General features: G+C 43.7%; 1 protein-coding gene across 5 annotated transcripts in view; it reads right to left on the reverse strand.

The window, feature by feature from the left end:
• SENP2 (SUMO specific peptidase 2) overlaps positions 1 to 25,495 on the reverse strand; it is a 32,006-nt gene that overhangs the window by 3,831 nt on the left and 2,680 nt on the right. For 3 of the 5 annotated variants that reach the window (XM_077930045.1, XM_028730830.2, XM_028730829.2), the window contains exons 3-16: positions 24,419 to 24,528; positions 13,246 to 13,321; positions 11,688 to 11,769; positions 11,406 to 11,562; positions 9,795 to 9,898; positions 8,320 to 8,402; positions 6,249 to 6,294; positions 5,214 to 5,271; positions 3,943 to 4,107; positions 3,469 to 3,600; positions 1,719 to 1,922; positions 1,535 to 1,614; positions 981 to 1,065; positions 82 to 177 (exon numbers count right to left, since the gene is read on the reverse strand). In XM_077930045.1, the coding sequence (XP_077786171.1) occupies positions 82 to 177; positions 981 to 1,065; positions 1,535 to 1,614; positions 1,719 to 1,922; positions 3,469 to 3,600; positions 3,943 to 4,107; positions 5,214 to 5,271; positions 6,249 to 6,294; positions 8,320 to 8,402; positions 9,795 to 9,898; positions 11,406 to 11,562; positions 11,688 to 11,769; positions 13,246 to 13,321; positions 24,419 to 24,528 (1,478 nt within the window). The remainder of the gene's footprint in view (positions 1 to 81; positions 178 to 980; positions 1,066 to 1,534; positions 1,615 to 1,718; positions 1,923 to 3,468; positions 3,601 to 3,942; positions 4,108 to 5,213; positions 5,272 to 6,248; positions 6,295 to 8,319; positions 8,403 to 9,794; positions 9,899 to 11,405; positions 11,563 to 11,687; positions 11,770 to 13,245; positions 13,322 to 24,418; positions 24,529 to 25,495) is intronic. The other 2 variants (XM_028730831.2, XM_077930046.1) reach the window with 2 other exon arrangements.

Raw genomic sequence — 25,495 nt, forward strand, 5'->3', positions numbered from 1 at the left:
ACAAATCCCTGCCTACCTCAAGATAGGAAAAGCAGGAGGAAAGCAACTTTAGGCTTTCCTAAAGTGTTTCAAGCCACTCACCTGTGTAAATGAAATGGGTTTATCCCTGGAGATGAAGTCTGCATATTTACAAGCAAACATTCCGCAGTCACTGCCGTTCAACTGCTGCGGAATTTCCTAAGATTGAGGGAAGGGAGGAAACAGAAAAATGCAGAAATATATATATATAGATATGTATAGATGCAGGTTTTGGTGTCCTCGGGTATCTTCCCGTGTAAAAGTTGGGGTGTCTAGGCGACGTTTCGACGACGTCGCCTAGACACCCCAACTTTTACACGGGAAGATACCCGAGGACACCAAAACCTGCATTCCTGTACCCGTAAAAATCTACGAAAGCAAATATGTATAGATATATAGATATTGCTTCTTTTCTGCTTTCCCCCCTCAACTGCAGAATACTGAACATTAAAGAGGCTCTGTTAGTGTCAGAGATACGTGGAACCGAACCCCCCACGTATGATATGATTGTACTGCACTACATTTCCCATTTCTCTCCTACATTAGACATGTTTGCTCTACGGAAAACTTATGACTACAGGAAAACGTTCCGAAAGTAGATCGACCATATCGGCACCACAGTCTTACCAAGTGAGCTATACATTCTGTGAAATCCACTCTGCTTGAAATTGTTAAACTTTTCCCAAATTAACCTAATCTAAGATAGTAAGCATTTCACGTTAGAATCCCTTCAGCATAAAATTTCATTATTTTTACCTAAGTCTTCACTGCTTTGAGCACCCATTTAAAAAGCATTATGGAAACCCTTTAACATGTTCAGCATTCAACACTTATGGGTGAGCACCCAACATTTGTTCATAGCTTAATAAATGATGGTTTAAGGGAGGATCACTACACCCAAAGCAACACTTTAAAGAACATGTGCCGAGATGCACATTAGAGCCGTAAAACCACACACGCACATGTGGTTCCATACTGTAAAGTGTCCATGATGAAGCTTTTATGACCATGTTTCTCCTGGCTTTGCTTTCTTCCTGCAGAAAATGCCTGTTCAATAAAAGCATGAGATAGATCAGTCACGATTCTCCTGAAATAGAATTTATTACACAACAGAGTTAGCAAAATTTTGCATCACAAAGCTTTTCAATATCTGGCAGAATGAGAAGATGCTATATATCTTTAAGAGCATACTTTCACTTGATGATTTAAATTGAAAGCTTATTAAAAAAAAGTTGTGAAGTAAACTAAGTAGGGAATACAGTTTTATAATAACTGTCTATTTCTAAAAATGACAGTCATATCTAAGGGGTTAAGTAAACTTCTCAATATATCTATGAGCAATTTAAGAGTTGGTGCAGTATTAAGACAGCTTGTCAGACAGTTGCTTGTGTTTGGTTATTTATTTGGCAATGCATGCCATCTCTGCAACTTCAATTAGAAGGAGTATTACACAAAAATGAGCAAACATGAAAAAAAATACTTGTAAAGTAAATTACTATTAGAAAAATTGACTTACAGCAATCTCTTACATATCACATGGCCATCTTGTCCCATTGAATCAAAATATTTGATGGTCTCTCTCCTCATGTCTATAACCTATTATCAAAATAATAGTATTAATGGAACACTCACATTTGCTACTTTCACATCTTCTCACCTTCTAAAAATGAAATAATGAGAAAAGCCAACAATGCGCTCACCGCTAACGCCCAATGTACTCTGATATGAATGGGCACTAAGATTATATCATGCTGAAACAAGTCCACTTGCTTGGTCCATCTTCTGACCGCATTATAGCCATCAGAACTTAGCTTGGGGTAGAAGAAAGTATTAAACGCATACAGTACTGGAAAGCCCAGTTGTTTATTTCTCTCCATCAGAAGGTTCATATAGAAGTTAATAACCTATAAATACAAGAAACAATGAAAGGAAGAAAAGAGCAACGATTAGATGTTTATCTGCTAAAGGGGAGGGAGCTGTTATGACATCATGTGGCTAAACTGCTGGGTTGTAGAATTTGCAGTGTGTCTCCAGAACTGGTAAGAATCTGCACATTTTACCAGGGTTGCTGGTCTGATGAGGATATTTGGAAAGTAAGTCTAAGTACTTCCACTAATGCCACACACCCCACCTGTGGCCCCCTGTGACCCGAGCCTCCTTCTGGTGAATCATGCGAGTCTGCAAAAACCCCACAGCTCCCTCTTAGATAAGCTGAAGGCTGTTTCCGAAGCTTGCTTTGCTTCTCTTGTGTGTCAAGATTATATCAATGGTACAGACAAGGAAGAAATCAGAGCTGATGCGGACCAATGTATCTAGAATTTTTTCGATGTTGCACGACAAATAGAATCCTTTTTCTTACAAAAAGTGTTGCAGCCATCTGTCCAGAAACCAGAGCAATTACCGTATTTTTCGCTCTATAGGACGCACCGGACCATAGGACGCACCTTGTTTTAGAGGGGGAGTACAAGGGGAAAAAATCTCCCCCTCTCTGCTCTTCAGCGAAGCGGCAGGCGAAATGGAGCCCCTTCCATTTCTCCTGCCACTTCGCTGAAGGGGCGCTGCGCAAAGAGGGGGAGATTTTTTTTTCTTGTTCTCCCCCTCTAAAACAAGGTGCGTTCTGTGCGTCCAGGTCAGGGAGCAGCGCGAAGGCGGCTTGCCGCCTTCCCGCTGCCCCCGAGCTTGTGGAGCTGGCGGTGGGGGGAAGTGCTGCTTTCCCCCACTGCCAGCCTCAAAGATCCCTGAAGCCCTTCGGAGCGCAGTGCGAGTTCCTGCTGTGCTCCGCAGGCTTTGGGTTCCTTTTGCTGAAGCCGGGAGAGCAAGACTCTCCTGGCTTCAGCGAAAGGAACCTGAAGCCTCCGGAGCGCGGAGGGAGCGCTCCCTCTGCGCTTTGGAGGCTTCACGTTGCTATCGCTGAAGCCAAAGAGCCTGCATTCGCTCCATAGGATGCACACACACTTCCCCTTCATTTTTGGAGGGGAAAAAGTGCATCCTATAAAGCGAAAAATACGGTAATTAAAGAGGTTGTTTCAGAATTGAGAAGTGAACTGCAGAGGAAATAAGTACTAATTCAGAAGCACTTGTATAAACTGTGACACTGGCCGCAGTGTCTGGAGGACATTAATATACAATGCACACAAAACCCTGCTGAATTGCCTCAAGGATCTTCAGCATAGCTAGAAGCCCTGCTTCAGCTAATTTCCCTGCACTCATTAGCAAACTTGAACATGGAATGTCATTCAAACACCAGAATGACCTTTGTTATACCAAACAGTGTAGAACAGGTGCCCCTGCCCAATCATGTCAAAGTCCTTACCAAGCCAGGATGGAACACTTAAAAGAGCTTTCGTTTTCCAAGAATTCAAGTCCACCCTACCGGACCTCACAGCAAGTGACCTTGCCACAAGAAAAAGTTAACAAAGTTTTGACTAGAATTGAAAACTTGTATTTTACCACATCATTGAGCCACTGCTGGCCTCTCAGTCTCTGGATGTCTCCACGTGTAATGTTCAGCTTGAAGGCACTAGTCAGGATTTCGTCGTCGTCGCCACAGTTCAGCACATTCGCTATCTCTCTCTCCATATCCTGGAAGGGCAAGTGTAATGCTATTAGATGCACAAGGAGAGAGCAGCAGGCAGAATTAAACTCCCCATGTTCGGGGGGCAGGAGTGGGGACAAGTCATGATTACCTCTAGTTTGCTCAAATTCCTCAGATTATAAAATGATGCTAAAGCTCTTGCTTGCAACATGTCACATACTGAATATTGCAGCTTGGGTTGCAACTGAATCTGAACAGCTAATTTAAAATAATAAGTTACTGCTCATGGGCACAGTACCGAGGACAGAAGAGACCGGTGGCATTTGTTCAGGTCAAATAGTCCATCAGATAGGAACTTATCCCAATCAACCCTACCACAAGAATGGTACCTCTGTAAGGTAAGGAAGGCTCTCTGTAGCCTTGTCCAAGCTCAGATATTTCTGTTCTTCTGTCTCAACTAGAGAATGCCTTCCATATGATGATTCTTCCTGGCCCAGGCTTAACCTACGTGACACATCCTCTGATAGATCATTTGTCAAGCAATGCTTTAAACTCTGTTAAAAGAAAATGGACCATTGTGAAATACAAGTCTGTGACAGGCCTGCTCATGGGAAAGGAAAATTCAATATATTCCAGTGCCATCTTTAAGATTCCACTAAAGCTGTATCCTCCGTCTATCAGTTTGGTAGCAAAATAGGGACTCCCACAGACATGATCTCTGCATACTTGAGGTATGTGGAAATAAAAATACAAGTATGGGAAGGAGTGACCTGGTTCAAGCCCTAAACTTTCTTGTATCCCAAAGTGGAGATTCCCTTTGCACTACAGTGGTACCTTGGTAGCCAAAAGGCTTGGCTCCTGAACGCCACAAACCCGGAAATAAGTGTTCCAGTTTGCAAACATTTTTCAGAAGCCGAATGTCCGAAGCGGCTTCCGCTTGAGTGCAGGAAGCTCCTGCAGCCAATCGGAAGCCGTGCCTTGGTTTTTGAACTGTTTCAGGAGTTGAACTGACCCCCGGAACGGATTAAATTCAAGAACCAAGGTACCACTGTATATGCATTACTTAAGTTCCAAATCCACAAAATGAGGCTTAGCACATTAGTCATCGAGCAATACAGCCAAGTTATGGTTGCAAGATCCTCCCCCCAAAAATACAATATGAAACACCAAATGTGTGTTTGCTGAGTTGCGCTTATGGAAAAGGTCACTGTTTTGATTTCTACAGCCTGGCAGATAGCCATCTGCAATCATCAGAGACAGGTACAACATTAATATGTGACACCCTGCAGAGTCCACCACTGATGTCTGCCCTGGGTTCCTCTGTTTCTCAACAATACTGACTGGGTATTCTGTAAAGATTCAGAAACTGACATCAGCAATCCACAAGGAGCAATCAAACCAGCAAAGCTGACTAGAAGAGCAGAACAAATCTCAAGAAGCAAAAATAACCTGAAATGAAATCTCTGACCTGCAAACCTCCTTGCTTCCTCTCTCCATACTCTAATATTCCTCCCAGCATCTTACATTGTATATTTGTGATGTATTTTAATCCTTATAGGCTGCTCTAGGAGCCAGGTTATACATAAAATATTAATCATATGGAAAAATATAATTATGCAATGAAGGACAAAAGCTTCACTAGTACAGAAAAACGACTCACCTCTTTTTTATGTACTAACTTTTTAGGTTCTGGAGTTCTTTCTGCTACTGTCACTGAACTGAAAGAAGCAAAGATTAATTCACGGCAAGAAAGATGGATTTTGCTAAGGCAGAGGGGAAAACAGTTTTCCCATGAAGAAGAAAGCATACTGGCATTTAATTCCTGCTAAAATCAATGCTCTTTCGTCCCCGTGAAAAGCAGTTGCAGCAATGCTTGTGTGGAAAGAGAAAGCATGAAGGAACAGCAAACTGCAAAAGTGTATGAGGCAAACATCTATAATACCTAGCTGAGTGGCTCATCTCTCCATGAAAGCTGTACAGTACAGAACTAGACAAACATTGCCAGGTGGTAAGTTTTTAGTATAAGAAATAAGTTTGACTAGACAGTTACGATCCCATTAATATGGAAGATGGTGAAGATACTTTGTTTGGAAGGGCTCCAGAACTGAAGGCTAGAGAATAAAAAATGTACCTAGTAAATTTTCATTATATACAAACAGAAAGGAACTAGCTATCATTTCATCTAGTTTCTCTCTACAAAATTAAGATGCAGCAGCTTTAGCAACCTAGGAAGTCACAGAGCCTAGATGGCCACCTAACATGGTTGCTTAGTTGAGATTACTGTATTGCAGGGGGCTGGACCCTCAGGATCCCTTCCAATTCGAGAATTCAATGATTCTAAGATTTGTCACTGCCTATGTCCAGTTTGGTTTTGCCCCCAAGCAGTACTTCTCTTACTCCTTATGTCCTAAAACGTGTATCTATAGGAGAGAGAGAGAAATAACAAATAAATAGAGCCATTGCTAACAACAGCTCACATACTGTTTTTTGGCTTCTAGGTTAGCCCTAAATCCACCTAAGTATCAGTGCTCTAACACTTCCCCTTGGGGAAGTTAATGATACAACTAAGTACTACTCATGAGAAAAGTGTAAAAGCAAAACCTGATGCACACAATGACTAAAGATGCATCAATGTGCAGCCAATCAACTCCAAAGCCAAAACCAGCAATTTTTTTGCAACAACATTTTCACATACCTGTTTGCTGCTCTTTGAGGGCACAGGCAGCCAAAGTTTTTAACACCTTTAAGAAAAAAAAAGTACAATGAATACAGTATTTTAGTCAAATGTAATTTTAGCACGGCACTGAGTGACATATTTAGAAAAGAAATTTTAAAATGTTGGCTGCCATACTCATTTCACATGTAAATAATTTCTCCTCTTAATAATATGCCAAGGAAACAGCTTCTTATTTCAAGTATATCATAAAGAATAAAAAACCAATAAGCTATTTCTGCCACCTTACGATAAGACACAATTATAATGTATATCTAATTTACAATTTTTAAAAAATAATATGCCAATATGCGTGATTGGCTAGTTATACCAAGCTGGATTTTAAAAAGGAGAGAACAAAGTACTTATGAACAAATTTTAACATCACCTAAAGGATGATGTTAAGGATTCCTCTTCCTCCTCTTATAACCATCTAAAGCAGGAGTGTGACCTTTTTTTGGTTTTTTATCAGAACTGGCCTTGAAAGCCAAACCTGACCAGTAATCACTGCTGCCCACCTGTCCATCACACGACATCATTATGACACCATGTGATTGAAAGTCACAGGCACACAGTCAAAATCTCTTGCGGGGGTTCCCATATTAGAGGTTACCGCCCACACACTTCTGCTGCACTTTCTGCTAGTATGCTGGCACCTCAGTAAAACCTCATCTTACTGTTTATAGCAGTTTTCCCCCGGAGGTAGACGACAAGAACAGTAGTTATAGTCAAAGTTCTCAGTCAAGAGCTTCTTTATCTCTTGACTGGTCGCACAAGCATTTCTATTACAAATACATAAACTATTTGCATTCTTTCTATAACTCACCAGCACGGTATAAACTCAGCGTGTGTGTGTGTGTGCTTTCTTCACGCTAAACTTGCAGCCTGCAACTTCCTCCCTTTAATTGCACCTCCAGCTGACAACAATCAAGCCAAGACTGCCACTCCCACACACTAAAGGAAATTCTAGAAACCTTTTTTTAAAGGAACTTTTATCTGTTTCTTGAAGAATGTTTTCCTAACATCCCTAGCACCTGCTGCTTTTGAGAACTTCTTTCTGGCCATTGCCATAGTAGCAGGAAGCGCTTGGGAAGGAAACTGGCTTCCTTCTCTCTCTTCTGACACCAGTGAGGTGGGGGAAAGCCCTTATTTTCTCTTTTGATGGAGAGATAGAAAGCTTTGTGTGTCCCTACCCTCATCCCACCAGTGACCTAAGCAAAAGAAGCCAGGACCTTCTGCTGTTGTGTGAAGCCTTTGGGATTACAGGAGAATGAGGCATAAAAGGGAAGCAGAGGGAGAAGTCTCCTTCCTTCCCTTTTAAGCCTGATCTTGCTGCAGTCTCAATGGAGGGGGAGGGATACTAGCAAAAGCTATGGAAAGCCTTTGGGAAACTCACTCCTTCCCTTTTCAATCTCTTATCCCTAGCTTAATCTTTGCTCATCAGCAGGAACCCTGTCCACCTGCCCATCAGGAGATATAGCCAGCTGAGGGAAAATGGCTTGGCAGGTCAGGTTTGACCTGAGCGACTGAGGTTCTCCACCCCTGGAGTGTGTAAAAGCTACCACCCCGCCTGTGTGCTTCTTCAAATTAACAATTAAGTTCTGCCATTTTCAAAATATTAGCCAGAAATTCAGTGTAACTTTCAGAGACACTGCATCTCTTAAATACGTCTTCTTATGGGAAAAGTAGCTTTAGAAGGAATTCCTATAACATTATGAATGCAGATAATTATCAGAGAAAGCTGTGTCATTATTATTTTTTAGATGCAGGAAAAAGCATACGAACAGGAAGAATGGCATAATTTAACTGAAGTATTAATCACTTCGAATGATTAAGGTGGCAAATTAGGTTAGTTTAATATACTAGAATGCATCAACAAAAGTCTGAAACACTGGTGATTTTCCCAAGCCTTTCAAGTTAGTGTGCAACACAAGGAGGAAATATAGCAGTAAGAAAAACTGGTAGAACTGAAAGTGTATGAACTAGAGGTTAGTGTTTGATTTAATTACATACTTAATTATATACCTGTATAGTGCTTGTGTATAGTACCTACCATTCCTTTGTGTGTCAAATGAAGGGTCATCAATTTCTACACAGCAATGAGTTTTTAGCGGCTGATGGACTTCACGCTGGACACTTGGTTTAGCATATTCACAAGAACAGAGATAAATTATATTTTCAGCTAAGGAAAAGAATCCTCAAATTTCAACATGGCATTGAACAGATACTGAATACTGAACACACATACATCTTGATACTGAAAACAAGGTATCATTCAGCGTTAGGTAAACCCAAAAGGATCTGAAAGGAGGATAACATATTAGCTAGGTTATCTGAGATTTTTTGTGTGAAGAAAATGCTAATGCCTCTACTGGGAAGATGGCTGAAGAAGTGGCTTCCTGCTACACCTGAGAGTGACCAGATTCCCAACTGCAGCTTCCTCTCAGCGTGTAGCTCTGCACAACCACAACTACTCACTGATGCTAACACCTATTAGTTCCTTGATATTAAAGACACTATTGTTGCCCAAGTGCATGAATTAAGGAGATATTTCAAATCCAGAATGCCAATAAGCTGAAATTACCGTATTTTTCGCTCTACAGGACGCACTTTTCCCCCTCCAAAAATTAAGGGGAAATGTGTGTGCGTCCTATAGAGTGAATGCAGGCTGTGCTAAGCCCAAAGCCAGAACAGGGAGACGGAGTGCTGCGGAGCGCTCCATCTCGCTGTTCTAGCTTGCGGATGGCTGCGCGCAAAGCTGCTGCAGGGCAGCGAGGTGCCTTCACCCCGCTGCCCCGCAGAGGCTAGAAAGGCTGTTCCCAAGCCAGAACAGCGCGACAGAGGGCTCCGTCTCGCTCTTCTAGCTTGGGAATGGCTGCGTGCAAACCCTGCAGAGTTGCCTTCACCCCGCTGCCCCGCAGAGGCTAGAAAGGCTGTTCCCAAGCCAGAACAGCGGGACAGAGGGCTCCGTCTCGCTCTTCTAGCTTGGGAATGGCTGCGTGCAAACCCTGCAGAGTTGCCTTCACCCCGCTGCCCCGCAGAGGCTAGAAAGGCTGTTCCCAAGCCAGAACAGCGGGACAGAGGGCTCCGTCTCGCTCTTCTAGCTTGGGAATGGCTGCGTGCAAACCCTGCAGAGTTGCCTTCACCCCGCTGCCCCGCAGAGGCTAGCAAGGCTCTCCCCGAAGCAGAACAGCAAGACGGTCTCGCTGTTCTAGCTTGGGGATGGTAGCCGCCTGAAGCCTCCAGAGCGCAGCGGGAAGTCCCACTGCGCTCCGGAGGCTTTGGGTGAATGCACCTTGAACGCACCTTGTTTTAGAGGGGGAGAACAAGGGAAAAAAAATCCCCCCCCTGTTCTCCCCCTCCTATGGGCCGGTGCATCCTATAGAGCGGAAAATATGGTAACTTTATCTGTTTTGTCTTCCTCAATGCATGTTAACCTTCCCCAAGAAACACATGAGCCTACTCAAAAGAAAATGCTTCATTATTTCATTCTATGACTTTATTCAAATGTTTTTATTAGGGACTTACTCCAAGCACTTGGCTCTTGTGGGAGAGGAGTGGTTTTTATAGCATTTTTCTTTTTCTTGTTCCAGCAGCTGTTTGTATTTTTCTCGCTCCTCTCTCTGTACTCCCTGGGAGGAGGAGACAAATAATGAAGTTATTTATCGTTAAAAGGGTGATGACATTCATACCTGCATTATTCTAAACATACTCCCTATATGTTACAATTATATTCTTTTTTTATTATTTATTAAATTTGCATACCACAATTCATCTGAAGATCACAGGGTGGTTTGCAACATAAAAATACAAAATATATTAAATATATTGTTGTTGTCCGTGGTTTTAATGGATCTTTTAAATATTATTTAATTACATTTTAATGGTTCATCTTTTCTATGTTTTAAAGCTTTTTCTATTTTATCATTTCCTGGACTGGGAAAAATGTGGGATATAAATCAATATAATAATAGTAATAAGAATACTCCAGCAGTGTGCCTCAATATGCAAGTTCTCAGGCCAGACACCTATAATCACTCTGAAAGACAGATTCGAAGCAATAGCAATCCACATAAAGAGAACTCAGATACAGAAAGCCTAGGACAGCAATCTTATCTTATATGGGAGTAAATTCCCCTGGGGGAAAATAGTAAGCTCTATTTCTGAGCAAACATGCACAGACCTAGCTACTGATCTGTCCAATTGATCAACTGGACCAAGACCAATTGATCCGTCCCAGTTCATATAGAATGGTTATATAAGAACATGGGGCCATAGCTCAGTGACAGAGCATCTGGTTGGCATACAGAAGGTTTCAGGTTCAATGCTAAACATCTATAGGAAAGGCTGTGAAAAGCTCCCTTTCTGAAACACTGGAGAGCTGCTGCCAGTCAGTGTATAGAAAATACTGAGCTAAATGGATTAATATTCTGATAAGGCAGTGTCCTATGTAACAGGAAACTAGATCACAGATGGCAGATTACGAGATCTGCCACCCAAATTATCATCTCTCTATTCCACCAGTTCTAACTGAGGCTTCTTGTTATTTCAGAGAGAATATTAGAGAATTCAGTAGCTGATATGCAACTGAAATCAAGCTGAAAAACACTGGTTATTTTGAGGAACAGAAAGGACAGTTTATATTTTATTAAAAACGGAAGTGTAATGGAGGTGAGGGGTGGGGGGAAGCTACATAATGGCCCACCAACCAATTTCTGGTGGACGACCTAGTGCCTGCTCAGATTATTGCAAATAATGGTAAGGTAGAGCTTGAGCTGAATCCAGGTCTTAAGCAAGAATGCATACTCCGAATCACTTAACAATTAAGGCATAACTGAGTGTTTAAAAAGATAGTGAGTTTGTATTCTTGGCAACACTCTCTCACAAGAAAAAAATAACACATATTAGGTGTCCATGAAAGTTCTAGGGGGAAATTCAACTACACAAACTGAAATCAGACTAGCCCTGATCTAAGAAAAAAGATGCAATAAAATGTAAAGGATGAAAACATACCATCTAACCAGCCTTACTGAAATACACACATTTAAATATATTGTAGTCATTTCTCTATTGCAAGGCAATTCTGTACATTACAAGCTTGCTGTATATAACAAGTACTATATATGTCAATGGACTTGCCTCTTCCACCGTACAGTGAAGCTTCCTTAGATGTCTTCCAGTCTCTAGAGGGGAAGTTTCTAAGAAATGCTTGTGGGTAGCAATTTTCCATGCTGGCAAGCCCTCTTGAACTGAATTATGGCTTTTCTTGCTACTCTTTCTGACACTACATTCATGCCTGGGAGGATGAAATAAAGCATTACAGAATTAAGAATGCTACAAAAACTTACAGGTTCTCATAATTCCAAGTAGTGCATAATAATTAGTGCATATCAAAACAGATTGAAAGAACAGAAGATTTACCTCAGACAGGTTTTAACTCTGTGACAATCAGTTACCATCTCTTCATTTGGATGCATACTGGTACTGCAACCAGTTTTTGTATCTATAAAAAAAGAGGAGGAGGATTTACCACAAATAATTCTATAGACAATTGCTGTGCTGATCCCAGAGGATTACCAAACTTCCTTTGGTAGATAGGAGGAGAACACTATAGCCCTTTAAGGTTGCTGCTAGAAGCACCTACTCATTCAGGTAGAATAATCAGAAGGTTCCAGCCTGCTGTTTTAGAGACAAGCTGTTATGCCCACACATAAGCGTGTCTAATCATACAAAAGTGGGTGTTGTTGAGGGCAGGCAAAAGCCGTCCTCCTTGCAAGCTAATCCAGTAGCAAGGAAGGGCTGGCATCCATTATATGAGACAACAGGTGTGAGTCCTCCCTGCCAGCAAATGACTTGCAAGGAAAGCTCCAACATGCTCAAGCCCTTCAACATAAGCAGATCTGCTTACAGCAGGAGTGGGGAATACAACTCTCCAGGCCTCTCTATCCGGCCCTCAAGACCCTTCCAAGACCACAACCCTCTCAAGCCCTGCTTTGCATTCTCCTTTTGCCTAGCTAAAATGTGTCCTTGAGCACTGGGATAATGCCTCTTGCTTGCCTGAATGGGGGATGGAGACATTATTGTGTGTGCCTCTGTATAAAAACCAATGACTTTGATGTTGCTGGAATGTAGCCTATTTTACAAATGTAACTGTCACATCTGCCCAACTTTTGCTCTAGCCCTGCTAACCACTGGCAGGTGGCCCCCAAAAGGTTGCCTGACTTACAGGTAACCAAACCCACAAGGAAAAGAACAGAAACATAATAGGTCAAAGAAGAACAAACTGTACATGCACACACAGGCTGAAAGACAACAACCAAGGCAGACCAACCTAAGCTAGTATCATTGCAGGTTATTCCATGCCATACAATAATGTCTCAGCACTTCTTAACAAGTGAAAAAATAGTTATAAATACCATACAGTGAGGGAATGATCCCCTTGGAATCTGCTGGATTGATTGCTTCTGTCGACAGGTGTATTTTGTACTGGTACTGTAACAAGCTGGGATTACAGGTAAGACCTCTCCCTTACAGCAGGTGTTTCTAATCTCAGCTCTAATACAGTCAGGCTACCAGGTAGCCTGACATCTGACTGGTTGATAGGGGATCAAATACTCATTTCACTCATTATAATGCACATCAATCTCTGACTTTTGTCTTCTGGGAGTTTTCCTGTTGTTATTCTGTCTCTCACAGCTACAATAAACCTACCATTAAAATTATGGACTGGTCATTTCTTCGTCAAAGGGCAAACGGGCAAATTTAGCAGGGGATCAAATACTTTCCCCCCTCACTGTATATGAAGGGAGTATAACCACTACATGAGAGAACAACAAAAGATGAAGACAGAGTACACTCTTCAATGCTTTGAGTATTTTTATTCTGTCGTCTCAAACTTTAGGCAAATGGAGCTATGAAAAATGAAAGAGTTTGCTAAAGCAATCATACATGAAATGTAGCCACATTACACATCACTTACCCAATTCAAGCTTCTGCATCCCAGAGAAAGGTTCCATCTTCTTATCATCTGAATTACCAGATCCATTTGAAATAATCTTGAAGAAAGCATGTTTGTTTGTGTAAGTCTTTTTCCAGACATGTCAAATGTACAAAACCCACAGTTCCCTGGATTGCTCCTCTTCCAATACTTTGGATTAGAACAAACAAACTACATTAATTACTGCCTTCTAGTCTCTCAATCCCCATATTCTTTCTGCCATTTTAAGCCTTCAGTGACCAGGGCACAACCATGAATGCACAAGCCCCAATAATTTCCCTCATGTAACTTGAGAAAAGTAGCATCAGGCCCAGGTGTGTAAAGCTGCAACTTATACTTAATGGGTTGGCAGAATAAGAGGTGTGCTTTTAATACATTTGTAACAAAATGCTTAACCCTGTGTGTCACTTGATATGATTCATTCATAGTTCTCTGTTTTCACAACCGGAGCCATGAACACACTGATCTCAGATTAGATACCTTAAGAATAAAACAGTAACAGGCACTTACTGTGCAACACTTGGAGATGTATTAGCAACATTTATATTCATCTATGCCATAACGTTAAGAGCCTAGAGTGTGCAGAATTGGGGGTTTTGTTTTGTGATATAAGATGCTGAGTGAGTGAATAAATGAATGAATGGAAAGGTGTCAGATCTCCAGAGATCACTTTCACCCCTGCTATTCATTCAGCAGAAGAACCAATTCAACATAATAAAAGACACAACCTCTGACCCCACAATTATTTCTCTTAAGCTGGAAGTGAGAGCTGGACCATAAAGAAGGCTGATCGCTGAAGAATTGATGCTTTTGAATTATGGTGCTGGAGGAGACTCTTGAGAGTCCCATGGACTGCAAGAAGATCAAACCATTCCATTCTTAAGGAAATCAGCCCTGAGTGGTCACTGGAAGGACAGATTGTGAAGCTGAGGCTCCAATACTTTGGCCACCTCATGAGAAGAGAAGACTCCCTGGAAAAGACCCTGATGTTGGGAAAGATGGAGGGCACAAGGAGAAGGGGACGACAGAGGACGAGATGGTTGGACAGTGTTCTCGAAGCCACAAACATGAGTCTGACCAAACTGCGGGAGGCAGTGGGTGACAGGAGTGCCTGGCGTGCTCTGGTCCATGGGGTCACGAAGAGTCGGACACGACTAAACAACTAAACAACAACAACGGACTTCCGGCTGCTGCGGAAAGGAATGTCGGTGTGCTAAGTGTTGGCTGCGACACGGAGCTGGCAGAAAGGCTTTTGAGGGCAGCGCCAGAGCTCAGCGCACCCCCAAAAAAACCCCCACAGGAGTGTGGGGACCCAAGGGTTCCTGCAGAGCGAAATTTCTCAGGCCCCCCCCGGTGGCTGTTTAGCACACGGGAGGAAAGAGGGAGAGGCTTGAGGACGCTTCAAAGCTCCCTCGCGGCCCCTACCAAAGCTACATTCCGACACCAGAAGCAGCAGGCCTTCCTAATTAGAGGTAAAAACCAATAAAACAATTTAAAGGCACAATTAGACCATAAAACTTCAATTTGGTGAGACGGAGATAAAAGAGGAAGTCAGTCTCCGATCTTTGAGGACAGGCTCTGCAAGGGATTCTTTTTGTGAATGGGACCCGACTTTGTTTACTGCTATGGAGAATTGCTACAGCTAAACTCTGACTGAATTGTTTCATTCTAATGGCTTGCAATTTTAACTGTGTCCAGTTATTTAATGAGATATAAGGGAAAATCTACACAGCTGGAGGTTCAAGCAACTTTATAAAAAATTGGAGGAGCTAAAGAAGAAGTAAAGGGGAAAGTAAGACAGGAAGCCTGCAGGGGAACTCTTGCACATTTGGGGGGTAACCTCCAAAACAAAGTGGAAAAGAGCCTGGAACAGCTTCCCAAGTATTCTAAAGTACCCCAAAAAGAAGTTGGAGAGCTCGCCAAATAAGAGTTGTTAATCAAAGCCTCAGCTGCTTGCGAACTGGAACTTTAATTGCCTGTGAATTTACGACTTGGAAAACAAGACTATGGTCATGGGATTAGAAATAAGAACGAACTAAAAGGACCTACAAGCTTTGGAAATACTGCAAATCACCAATATTTGAGAGACTATAAGTAGATAAGTATAATTTAAAGAACAATCTCTCTCCTGCTTGTTCTTTTTTATTTGCTTTGTGCACTTCCTTTGTTCCAAGAAAATATCGGAAATTGGAAATTGGACTGACCCAATATACTTTTAAGTTTGCCTCCCTTGCTCTTGGAATATTAATTAATTGGCTCCCCCCTTATTGTTAAATATTGTATTGTATATTGTATATTTATATATTTTATGTCATAGGCTTTACTGAAAGTCACCACCCCTTTTTTCTTCTTTTTTATATCTTCCTTTGTTCAGGGGATAAAAGTGAATGTGAAAGGGTGACAGGGAGAGAGATAGTTGACAAAGGGTGTCAGGGAACTGCCATCGGAAGGACAGGAGGTGCAAAGGCTCCCTCAGGTTGAAAGAGACGGAGCAGCTGAAGAGGGAACCAGTAGGGGGCGAGCAGGAACTTCCAGGGAAAGTGAGTCGGAGGGGTGGCTCAGAGACGTTTCCAGCGAAAACAGTGGAGAGGTCTCAGGACCTCCTATAGGGACACCCACGCCTCGCCGGAAACTGTCACGCAGAGAGTCCAGAAGACGTGTTTCCGTGAAAGAGCTTTTATGTTGGAAACGTTTCCGAAAGCAACCACTTTCGGATCCTACTAGCGATTGACGCAGCCATGCCGGAGGGGCTCCGTCACAGGCAGAGGTTTGAAAACCTGATCAAACTCTGAGGGACTTGCATTTTACGCACAAGCAGCTCATCATCCCACCACAGCAATCCGAAAGTCACTGAAAGCCAGCTTGTGCAAGCAGCGGCATCATGAGCGACCCAGCCGGAACCGGAGGAGCAGGAGCAGCTGGAGGAGGTCCAAGCCTGGAAGAAAGGTACAGGGCGTTGGAGATCCAGCTGGCCATGCAAACGGCGAGGCTTGAGGAGAGGAGGGCTCAGGATGCAGAAAAGGGAAAGGAGAAAACCACCTCGATAGCCAGAAAGGTGCCAGGATTGGTGCAGAAATTCGGGGGAGATCCCAGAAACTATCATGCCTTTAGAACTGAGATGCAATACGCTCTCAACCTGCAGTATGATGACTTCCCCGACGAGGAATCGCGAGTGGCTTTTGTAATTGGCCATCTCGAAGGGGGGGCGAAGGATTGGGTTCGACCCCTGATGGCAGTGAATAATGAGATACTAAAGGACACGAGGAAGTTTTTTCGTGCCATGGACCTGATGTTTTCCAGTGACATTGAGCAGGGGGTGGTACGAAGGCAGTTAATGGCTTGCAAACAGGGGAGCCGATCTGTCCGTGAGTACTGGACTGAGTTTACTATGCTGATTCATAAATTGGGGTGGGACCTATCAGCGGAACCCATCCAAATGCTTTTTGAAGAGGGGCTTTCTTCGGCCGTTAAAGATGAACTTTCCCGGGGGCCAAGGGCGGAGTCTATGGACCAGCTGACCAAATCCGCGCTGGCCATAGGAGCGCGCCAGGAAGCGAGAGCTTTGGAAAGGCGGGAAGGGAAAGGAGAACGTTGGAGGGAACTGCGCATTCCGGACATTCCAGAGCCACCTTTCCCGCCGGCAGAGCCGATGGAAGTTGGAACAGCGCGGGCGCGCGCAGTTTCAAATCCCAGTGAAGGGCGGAAGAAGGAGGGAAAGAGCGCCAAGAAATGTTATCTCTGCCAACAGCCAGGGCACTTTGCCAGAGTCTGCCCACAAAGAAAGGAATGGCAAGGGATGGCAGGAGCTGTGGGGGAAAGGGAGGAGGAAAACAAGGAGCAAGTAAAAGCCAACGCCTGGCTGCCACCGTCGGGGCACAGCAGCCAGGCCAAAGAGCAGTGAAAGTGCCCACGCCAGAACCACCCAGACCTGCTTTAGTGATAGAAGTGTCACTAGAGCTGCCAAATGGACACCCCCTACAGGTCAAGGCGCTTTTGGATTCAGGCAGCTCCTGTAATTTTATGAGTAAGGAGTTTGCAGCTGAGCACCAGATACAGACCATCCCTTTAAGTAATCCCTTGCAGGTGACCACGATTGATGGCAGAGAGCTGTTGGGAGGAGAAGTTAGCCAACAGACTGTCCCGATGATAATGAGGGTGGCAAGGCACACCGAACGGATAGCGTTTAATGTGGCCACCTTGGGAGGAGCTCCCATCATCTTGGGGATGAGCTGGCTGGCGCTACACGATCCGCTAGTGGGCTGGCATCAGAGGGTGGTCTCCTTTGGGTCAGCGCATTGCCTAGAACACTGCAAGCAGGGGAAGGTTCAGGGCGGAGACAGAGTCACCCTAGCCGGGATGGAAGTAATGGGCAGAGGGAAGGTGCCCCCGCAATACGCAGATCTGAGCAACGTATTCAGCGAAAGGGAAGCAGACAAACTGCCGCCGCATAGACCCTTTGACTGTCAAATCAACCTACTCCCTGGGGCCCAACTCCCAGTGGGCAAGCTGTACGCCATGTCCGACAGGGAGATGCAGGAGCTGAGGGAGTTCATTGACAAAAACCTGAAGCGAGGTTTCATCAGAGAGTCCCGAGCGGTGGGGGGCAGCCCAGTGTTTTTTGTGGACAAAAAAAACACAGATAAGCCGAGACTTGTGTGTGACTTCAGGGCCTTGAATGCAGTGTCGGAACCCCTGGCTTTCCCTATGCCCCGAATTGATGACATTTTGACCAGGGTAAGGAAGGGAAAGATTTTTACAAAGCTGGACCTGCGGGGGGCGTACAATCTGATACGCATAAGGAAGGGAGATGAATGGAAGACCACCATGTTCACCCCTTTGGGAGCCTTTGAATACCTCGTTATGCCCTTCGGTCTACAAGGAGGCTCCGCGTGCTTTCAAGCGTTTATTAACCACGTTCTGGGGCCTTTGCTCTACAAGAACTGTGTGGCCTTTTTAGACGACGTGTTGGTGTATTCGGAGGATGAGGAGCAGCATGTGAGGGACGTTCGAGAAGTGTTGGGCAGGCTGCAAGCCAACCAGCTGTGGGTGAAACTGGAGAAGTGCCAGTTTCATACCAAGGAGGTGGAATTCCTGGGGTACCGCTTGTCAGACAAGGGATTGGCCATGGATCCAGGCAAGGTCCAAGCGGTACTGGAATGGAAGACACCGAAGACCAAGAAGGATGTGCAAAGATTCTTGGGGTTTGGGAACTTTTATCGGAAGTTCATCAAGAACTTTGCCCACTTGACGGCGCCCATCACCGACTGCCTCAGCAGCAAGAAGAAATTTGTTTGGACGGCGGAGGCGGAGCGAGCATTTGAAGAACTGAAAAGGGCTTTCGCCTCGGAAGAACAACTTCTGCATGTGGATTTACGAAAACCCATGAGAGTGGAAACCGATGCGTCCGACCGGGCGGTAGGGGCGGTACTTCTTCAACCGGGGAGGAGTATGTCAGAGTGGAGACCGTGTGCCTTCTTCTCGCGGAAGCTGAATAAATCCGAGAGGAACTACACGGTGTATGACAGGGAACTACTTGCCATTCACGAAGCGTTCCGGAGGTGGAGACATTTATTAATTGGGGCGCAACACAAGGTGCAAGTGTGCACCGACCACAAGAATTTAGAGTATTGGAGAACAGCTCGAGTGCTCAACCAACGACAAGTGAGATGGGCACAGGAATTCTCTAAATTCAACTTTGAAATTTGTTATGTGCCAGGTCCAGAAAACGTCAGGGCGGACGCTCTCTCACGCAAACCAGAGTATTGGGAGGGGGAGGGGGCGATTGAAGAGAGACATGTCATCCCTGAGGACCGCTGGGTGTGTGGGGCGGCGCTGGTGGGGCAACGAGAACTGGTAGAGGAAACGGAAAATGATGAATATGCCCAGGATAAGCTCAGAGGACTCAGGGGGGAGGGCGAGAGCCCCGAAGGTTTTGAGGAAAGAAATGGGGCATTGTATTACAAAGGGGCACTGTATATACCCGAAGGTGAATTGAGGGGGAGAGTACTCAAGCAGTTGCACGATAGCCCCACGGCGGGACATTTTGGGCAACACAAGACCATGTGGTTGGTTACCAGGGAATTCTGGTGGCCCAAGGTGAGGGAAGATGTAAGGGAGTATGTAAGAGGGTGTGACCAATGTCAGCGAGCCAAAGGGGAAAGACGGGCGCCGGCAGGGTTATTAGAACCATTACCCACACCAGAACGGCCTTGGGAAGCGGTATCAATAGATTTTATGACGGATCTGCCGAAGTCCAAGGGGAAAACAGCCATCATGGTAGTAGTAGACCTGTTAACAAAGATGTGCCACTTTGTAGCATGCTCACATGCAGTCACAGCGGAAGAAACAGCGAAGTTGTTTGTAGAACACATCTTTAGGTTGCACGGGGCTCCCTTGAGGGTGATCTCGGACCGCGGCAAACAATTTACTTCCAGGTTCTGGAGGAAGCTCATGAGCTTGCTGCACGTGGAAGTCAATTTTTCAACGGCCCGGCACCCTGAAACCAACGGGCAGGCGGAAAGAGCAAATGGCATTCTTCAACAATATCTGAGGTGTTATGTCAATGACAGAGAGAACGATTGGGTCGAAAAGTTGGCGCTGGCAGAATTTGCCTACAATAATGCGGAGAATGTGTCCACAGGGATGAGCCCCTTTTTGGCTAATTACGGGTGTCACCCCAGGGCATTTCCAGGGGAGGGAGGGGAGAGATGGAGCGTTCCAGCGGCTGAACATTTTGTAGAAGAGATGGAAGCGATCCATCATCAGCTCCAGCTCAACTTAGAAAGGGCCAAGGCACAATATAAGAAGCAGGCAGACAAGAACAGAAGGGAAGGTGAAACCATAAGGGTGGGGGATCAAGTGTGGCTGTCAACCCAAGGGTTGCCGTTCAAAGGGGGTTGTAAGAAATTGAGGCCCAGAAGATTGGGACCCTTTGAGGTCATTCAGCAGGTCAACCCGGTGGCTTTCAAACTCCGGTTACCCAACCACATGAAATTGCACCCAGTGTTCCACAGGTCGTTACTGTCACCATACAGGGGGGGACGTGAAGGGGAGCACGTCAGGGGACCAGCCTTGGAAGAGAGGGAACGCAGCAACCATGTAGCGGAAATCCTCGATTCCAGGTGGAAGGGAAATCAGGTAGAGTATTTGGTGGCGTGGGAAGGGGAACCGGAGTCAGAAAACACCTGGGTGACTGCAGGGGAGGTCAATGACGAGGTTTTAACAGAAACGTTCCACCAAAGATTCCCTAGGAAACCACAGCCGGTAGAAAGGTTTAGGAGGGAGTACTTCGGCACCACCGACGAGGAACAGGAAATGGAAGGATTCACGGAGTCGGAGTTGGAAGAGGGAATAGACTCCGAAGACGAGGAGTATCGAGAGACGAGGGACAGTAGCAGGTGGAGGGAAGTGTTCGAAACTTCGGACGATGAGGAAGGTTCTTTCAGGGGTTTTACTTCCTCCCAGCCCGGAGGGGAGGAGACGGGAGGGGGTGAAGGGGGCCCTGGAGGGGAGGTGGATGTCAGGGAACTGCCATCGGAAGGACAGGAGGTGCAAAGGCTCCCTCAGGTTGAAAGAGACGGAGCAGCTGAAGAGGGAACCAGTAGGGGGCGAGCAGGAACTTCCAGGGAAAGTGAGTCGGAGGGGTGGCTCAGAGACGTTTCCAGCGAAAACAGTGGAGAGGTCTCAGGACCTCCTATAGGGACACCCACGCCTCGCCGGAAACTGTCACGCAGAGAGTCCAGAAGACGTGTTTCCGTGAAAGAGCTTTTATGTTGGAAACGTTTCCGAAAGCAACCACTTTCGGATCCTACTAGCGATTGACGCAGCCATGCCGGAGGGGCTCCGTCACAGGCAGAGGTTTGAAAACCTGATCAAACTCTGAGGGACTTGCATTTTACGCACAAGCAGCTCATCATCCCACCACAAAGGGGAAAGAGAAACTGGGAGAAAGCTGGGAGGGGGGATAGCTGTATGGCTGAACAGACTCAGAACTGGCAGGTGTGACCTTGAACAACTCATATAACACTGGGAACTAACAGATAAGAAATGTCGGGGCCAGACAGAATAACAACACGGAAAACAGCAGCTTCGGTTGCTGCTGCAGCTGCAAGAAGGGGCAGTGTACAGGGCGATAATGGGGGAAAAGGCGACAAAGAACAGTTAGACCCTTTTGCTCAGCAGCTTTTAGAATTTAGGAAAGAGATGATGAAATCAATGCAAGAATTTACACAACAGGTCCGTAGTGACATGGAAAAATCTAATTTATCATTGAAGGAACAAGTACACGGAGATATGGAGAACTCAAACAAAGTTCTAAAGGAACAGTTTGGGATATTGGGAGACAAAGTTAACAACTTGGAGATGAAAGTAGATAAATTAGAAAAATTAAGAGAGGAGGTCACAGAAGTAAGAGAGGAACAAAAAGGGATGTTAGGATTGGTGCAAGGGGTTCAAGGGAAACAGAATGATTTGGAGGATCAGTTTCTACTTTTGCAGCTACGAGAACAGGCCAGAACGATCAGGATCAGAGGTTTACCAGACTCTGACTCTGAGCCAGTCCTAGAGACATATGTGACAAAGATCATCTCAGAGTGGATGGGGAAAAGTACAGATTGGCTGGATGGCTCAGTTGAAAGCTGTTTTAGAATTAAATCGTTTCAGATGCCCATTATCACCATTATTGTTTATTCTGGTCTTGGAGGTACTTGCCAAAAACATAAGAGCAAATAAAGAGATTACAGGTGTAAAAACTGGGAAAAGTGAATTCAAGTTAAATTCAAGTTAAAAGCGTATGCAGATGACCTAGTGATAACAGTGGAAGAACCTAAAACTTCACTCCCTAAAGTAATAGAAAAAATTCAGAATTTTGGGGAAGTGGCAGGATTTAAGCTAAATAGGAATAAAACTAAATTATTAGTTAAAAACATGAAGGAAGAAGAAAGAACCGAATTAGAACAAAACATTGAGATTGAAGTCCATAAAAAGGTTAAATATTTAGGGATTTGGTTAACATCAAGAAATATAAACCTATTTAAAAATTACTATGAAAAAATTTGGCTTGAGATAAAAAGAAACTTAGAAATATGGAGCAGAATGAATCTCTCAATGTTAGGGAAAATATCAGCGATTAAAATGAATGTGTTGCCAAAAATGTTATTTCTTTTTCAATCTATACCAGTCATCCTGAAAGATGAATGCTTTAAAAAATGGCAGAAAGAGATTTTAAGATTTATCTGGGGGGGCAAAAGGCCAAGGATAAAACATAAAATACTTACAGATATAAAAGATAGAGGCGGGTTTGCCCTTCCAGACCTTAAATTGTATTACGAATCTGCTTGTTTGGTATGGATCAGGGACTGGATGAGATTGGACAAGCAAGAGGCATTAGAACTTGAAGGACATGACAACAGATTTGGTTGGCACGCATACTTATGGTACGGGAAAGGGAAGATTCATAGAAGCTTTTACAACCATATAATCAGGAAATCATTAATGAGAGTATGGGAGAGATATAAAGACTTATTGGAACAAAAGACTCCGTGGTGGCTTTCACCACATGAAGCATTACTGCTCAAACCACTTGGAAAGAAAGGAAAATGGCTCACATATGTTGATTTATTAAAGGAACATGAGGGAAAATGGAAATTAAGAGATTATGATGAGATCAAAGACCACTTTCAGAGTTGGTTTCATTATCGACAACTATATGAAACATATAAAGAAGACAGTAAGAAAGGATTTAGTTATACTAGATCTAGGTTTCAAACGGAAGTGATTGAAGGGAAAGTGAAACTACTGAAGGCCGCATATAGCATATTATTAGAATGAGAGACGAAAGTTGAAGAGGTAAAATCAGTTATGATTAAATGGGCACAAGATGTAGGGCACAACATTATGATGGAAGATTGGGTTAAATTATGGAAAACTGACTTAAAATTTACAGATTGTTCCCTATTGAGGGAGAATTACATGAAGATGATGTACAGATGGTACACAACACCAGTGCAGTTAGGGAAAATGTACAAAACTAGTTCAAATATATGTTGGAAGTGTAAGGAAAAGGAGGGAACATTTTACCATACGTGGTGGGATTGTAAAGTAATTAAAAAAATTTGGGAAATGATATACAATGAATTGAAGAAAATGTTCCATTTAACATTTGTTAAAAAACCTGAGGCTTTTTTGTTGGGGATTGTAGGGAAAGACCTGCCAAAAAAGTTGAAAAACATTTTCATGTATGCGACAACGGCCGCGAGAGTTCTGGTAGCACAAGGATGGGGGACTGAAGAAACCCCAACTAAAGAATCATGGCAAGAAAAATTGATGGTCTATGCAGAACTGGCAAAATTGACATATAGGTTACGGGACAAGGATAACTGTGACTTTAAGGATGAATGGGAACCTTTTACAAAGTATTTGAAGACACAACAAAGCGAACTGGACTCCTTGGCAGGTTTTGAATAAACATCCACAATTTTTTTTACTGATAATTATTAGCTAAACAGTTTGAAGATCTACACAATTCTGTAACATGCAGAAAATAGTGTTATTGGAGAAACCAAAGACTGGAACTGAGGGAAGTCGGGGGGTGGGGTGGGGTGGGAGGATGGGTTTTGTGGGGGGGGAGGGAGGGAAAATGGGGGGGAAATAAGGATATGTTTTTGGAAAATATGTTTTGTTATAACTTTGAATAAATAAATTAAAAAAGAAGAAGAAAAAGAAAACAACAACAACAAGCTGGGCAATTAATGAGACTCTTTTTGCCACAAACCCCTTTGGCCAACAATTCTCCAAAAGTGCAACAAGAAAGTTTTACCTAAGAAAAGCCAAGCAGTCCAGCAGTGCATAGGCATTTCTCATGGCCTTCCATTCATTCAGCCCTACACTCTCGTCTTAAGGGCCTACAAGAAGAGTTCTCTCTTAGCCAAGGCCTATTTCTTATTTGAAGGAACTGGGATGACGAGAATAAAATTTGCAGGGAATTAAGCTTGTGATGTACAGTGCCAGAGGAAAGCCTATCCCTAAGAATCCTTTCCACTCAAGTGAATTCAATAGTGTTGCCACTCCAGAGAAACAGGGTAGTAGTTCAATGGATCTAATTTGGTTTGAATGTGCATATCAAATCTGCAAGTCTCTTCTCAGAATGCATACAAACCTCGTCTGTAGTTTCTGCATGCCAATCTCCAGTCTGAAAATACTTAGTTGTCAGATGGGAAGGTAGTTTAATTAGAGAGGCAATCCCCTGATGCAGTGTTTCAAAAATACCTAGGAAAAATTAAACAGACAAAAGGGAGGCCTCTCATGAATCTCATGTAGTACAAAGTAGCATCGTAGTCATAAGGTGAAAACACCAAAGAACCCTTCCCATGGACTAATGCTAAAGGCTAGTAGACTGAAGGCCCAAGAGGTACCACAGAATACATTCACACATGGCAATATGTATATTTATGGAAACAAGTAATCTTGTCATCCTTTTGCTCTAACCAGAAGATGAGCTGGAGCAAAAAAGGCATAAGTTACACACAAGATTCTTAAAAATATATACTAATAAAATCAAGACTTCATGGTCTGGGACACTTTTTGTTTCCTATAAGCAGATGTCAGTCAGGGTTCCCAAGGCTATTCTGGCTCAGTGGTCAATTGTAATACTGGTTTGGGTTATCAGATGTCAGAATAAGGAGTATCTAAAGGGATTGCTACCATTCTACATGCCTTTTCTGTGGTGGCTTCTTGTCTGTGGAATGTTCTCCCCAGAGAGGCTCGCCTGGTGCCATCATTACATGTCTTTAGGCACCAGGCGAATAAAATCCTCTGGCTGGCCATTATCTATGGCCTGTTAAATGGGGGTTGGGCTGTTATTATGATTATTTTATCATTATGTTGCCTATTACCTTTTAATTATTATGCTCCATAAATTATGTTCTTAATGTTATTCACCACCCTGGGATCTTTGGATAAAGGGTGCTATATAAATCAAATAAATAAATAAATAAATTCTGTTATAAATTCTAGTGGCACAGCAGCTTTCTGAAATTATTCCCTCATAGAGCAGCAAACCAGGTGAATGAAACCCAATTTGATGGATGAAGCAAACTAAGTGAAACAAAATGCACTACAAAATTGAAAGTAGGCATTGGCTGATGCTACTTACTGTCACAAAGCCCTTCATGTTTAGGTTCAGTAGACCTTTACATGGTTTCAGAACTGGGTTGACTTCCCTGGGACTCCAAGA

The sequence above is a fragment of the Podarcis muralis genome, chromosome 6 (assembly GCF_964188315.1).
Source record: "Podarcis muralis chromosome 6, rPodMur119.hap1.1, whole genome shotgun sequence".
NCBI lineage: Eukaryota > Metazoa > Chordata > Lepidosauria > Squamata > Lacertidae > Podarcis > Podarcis muralis.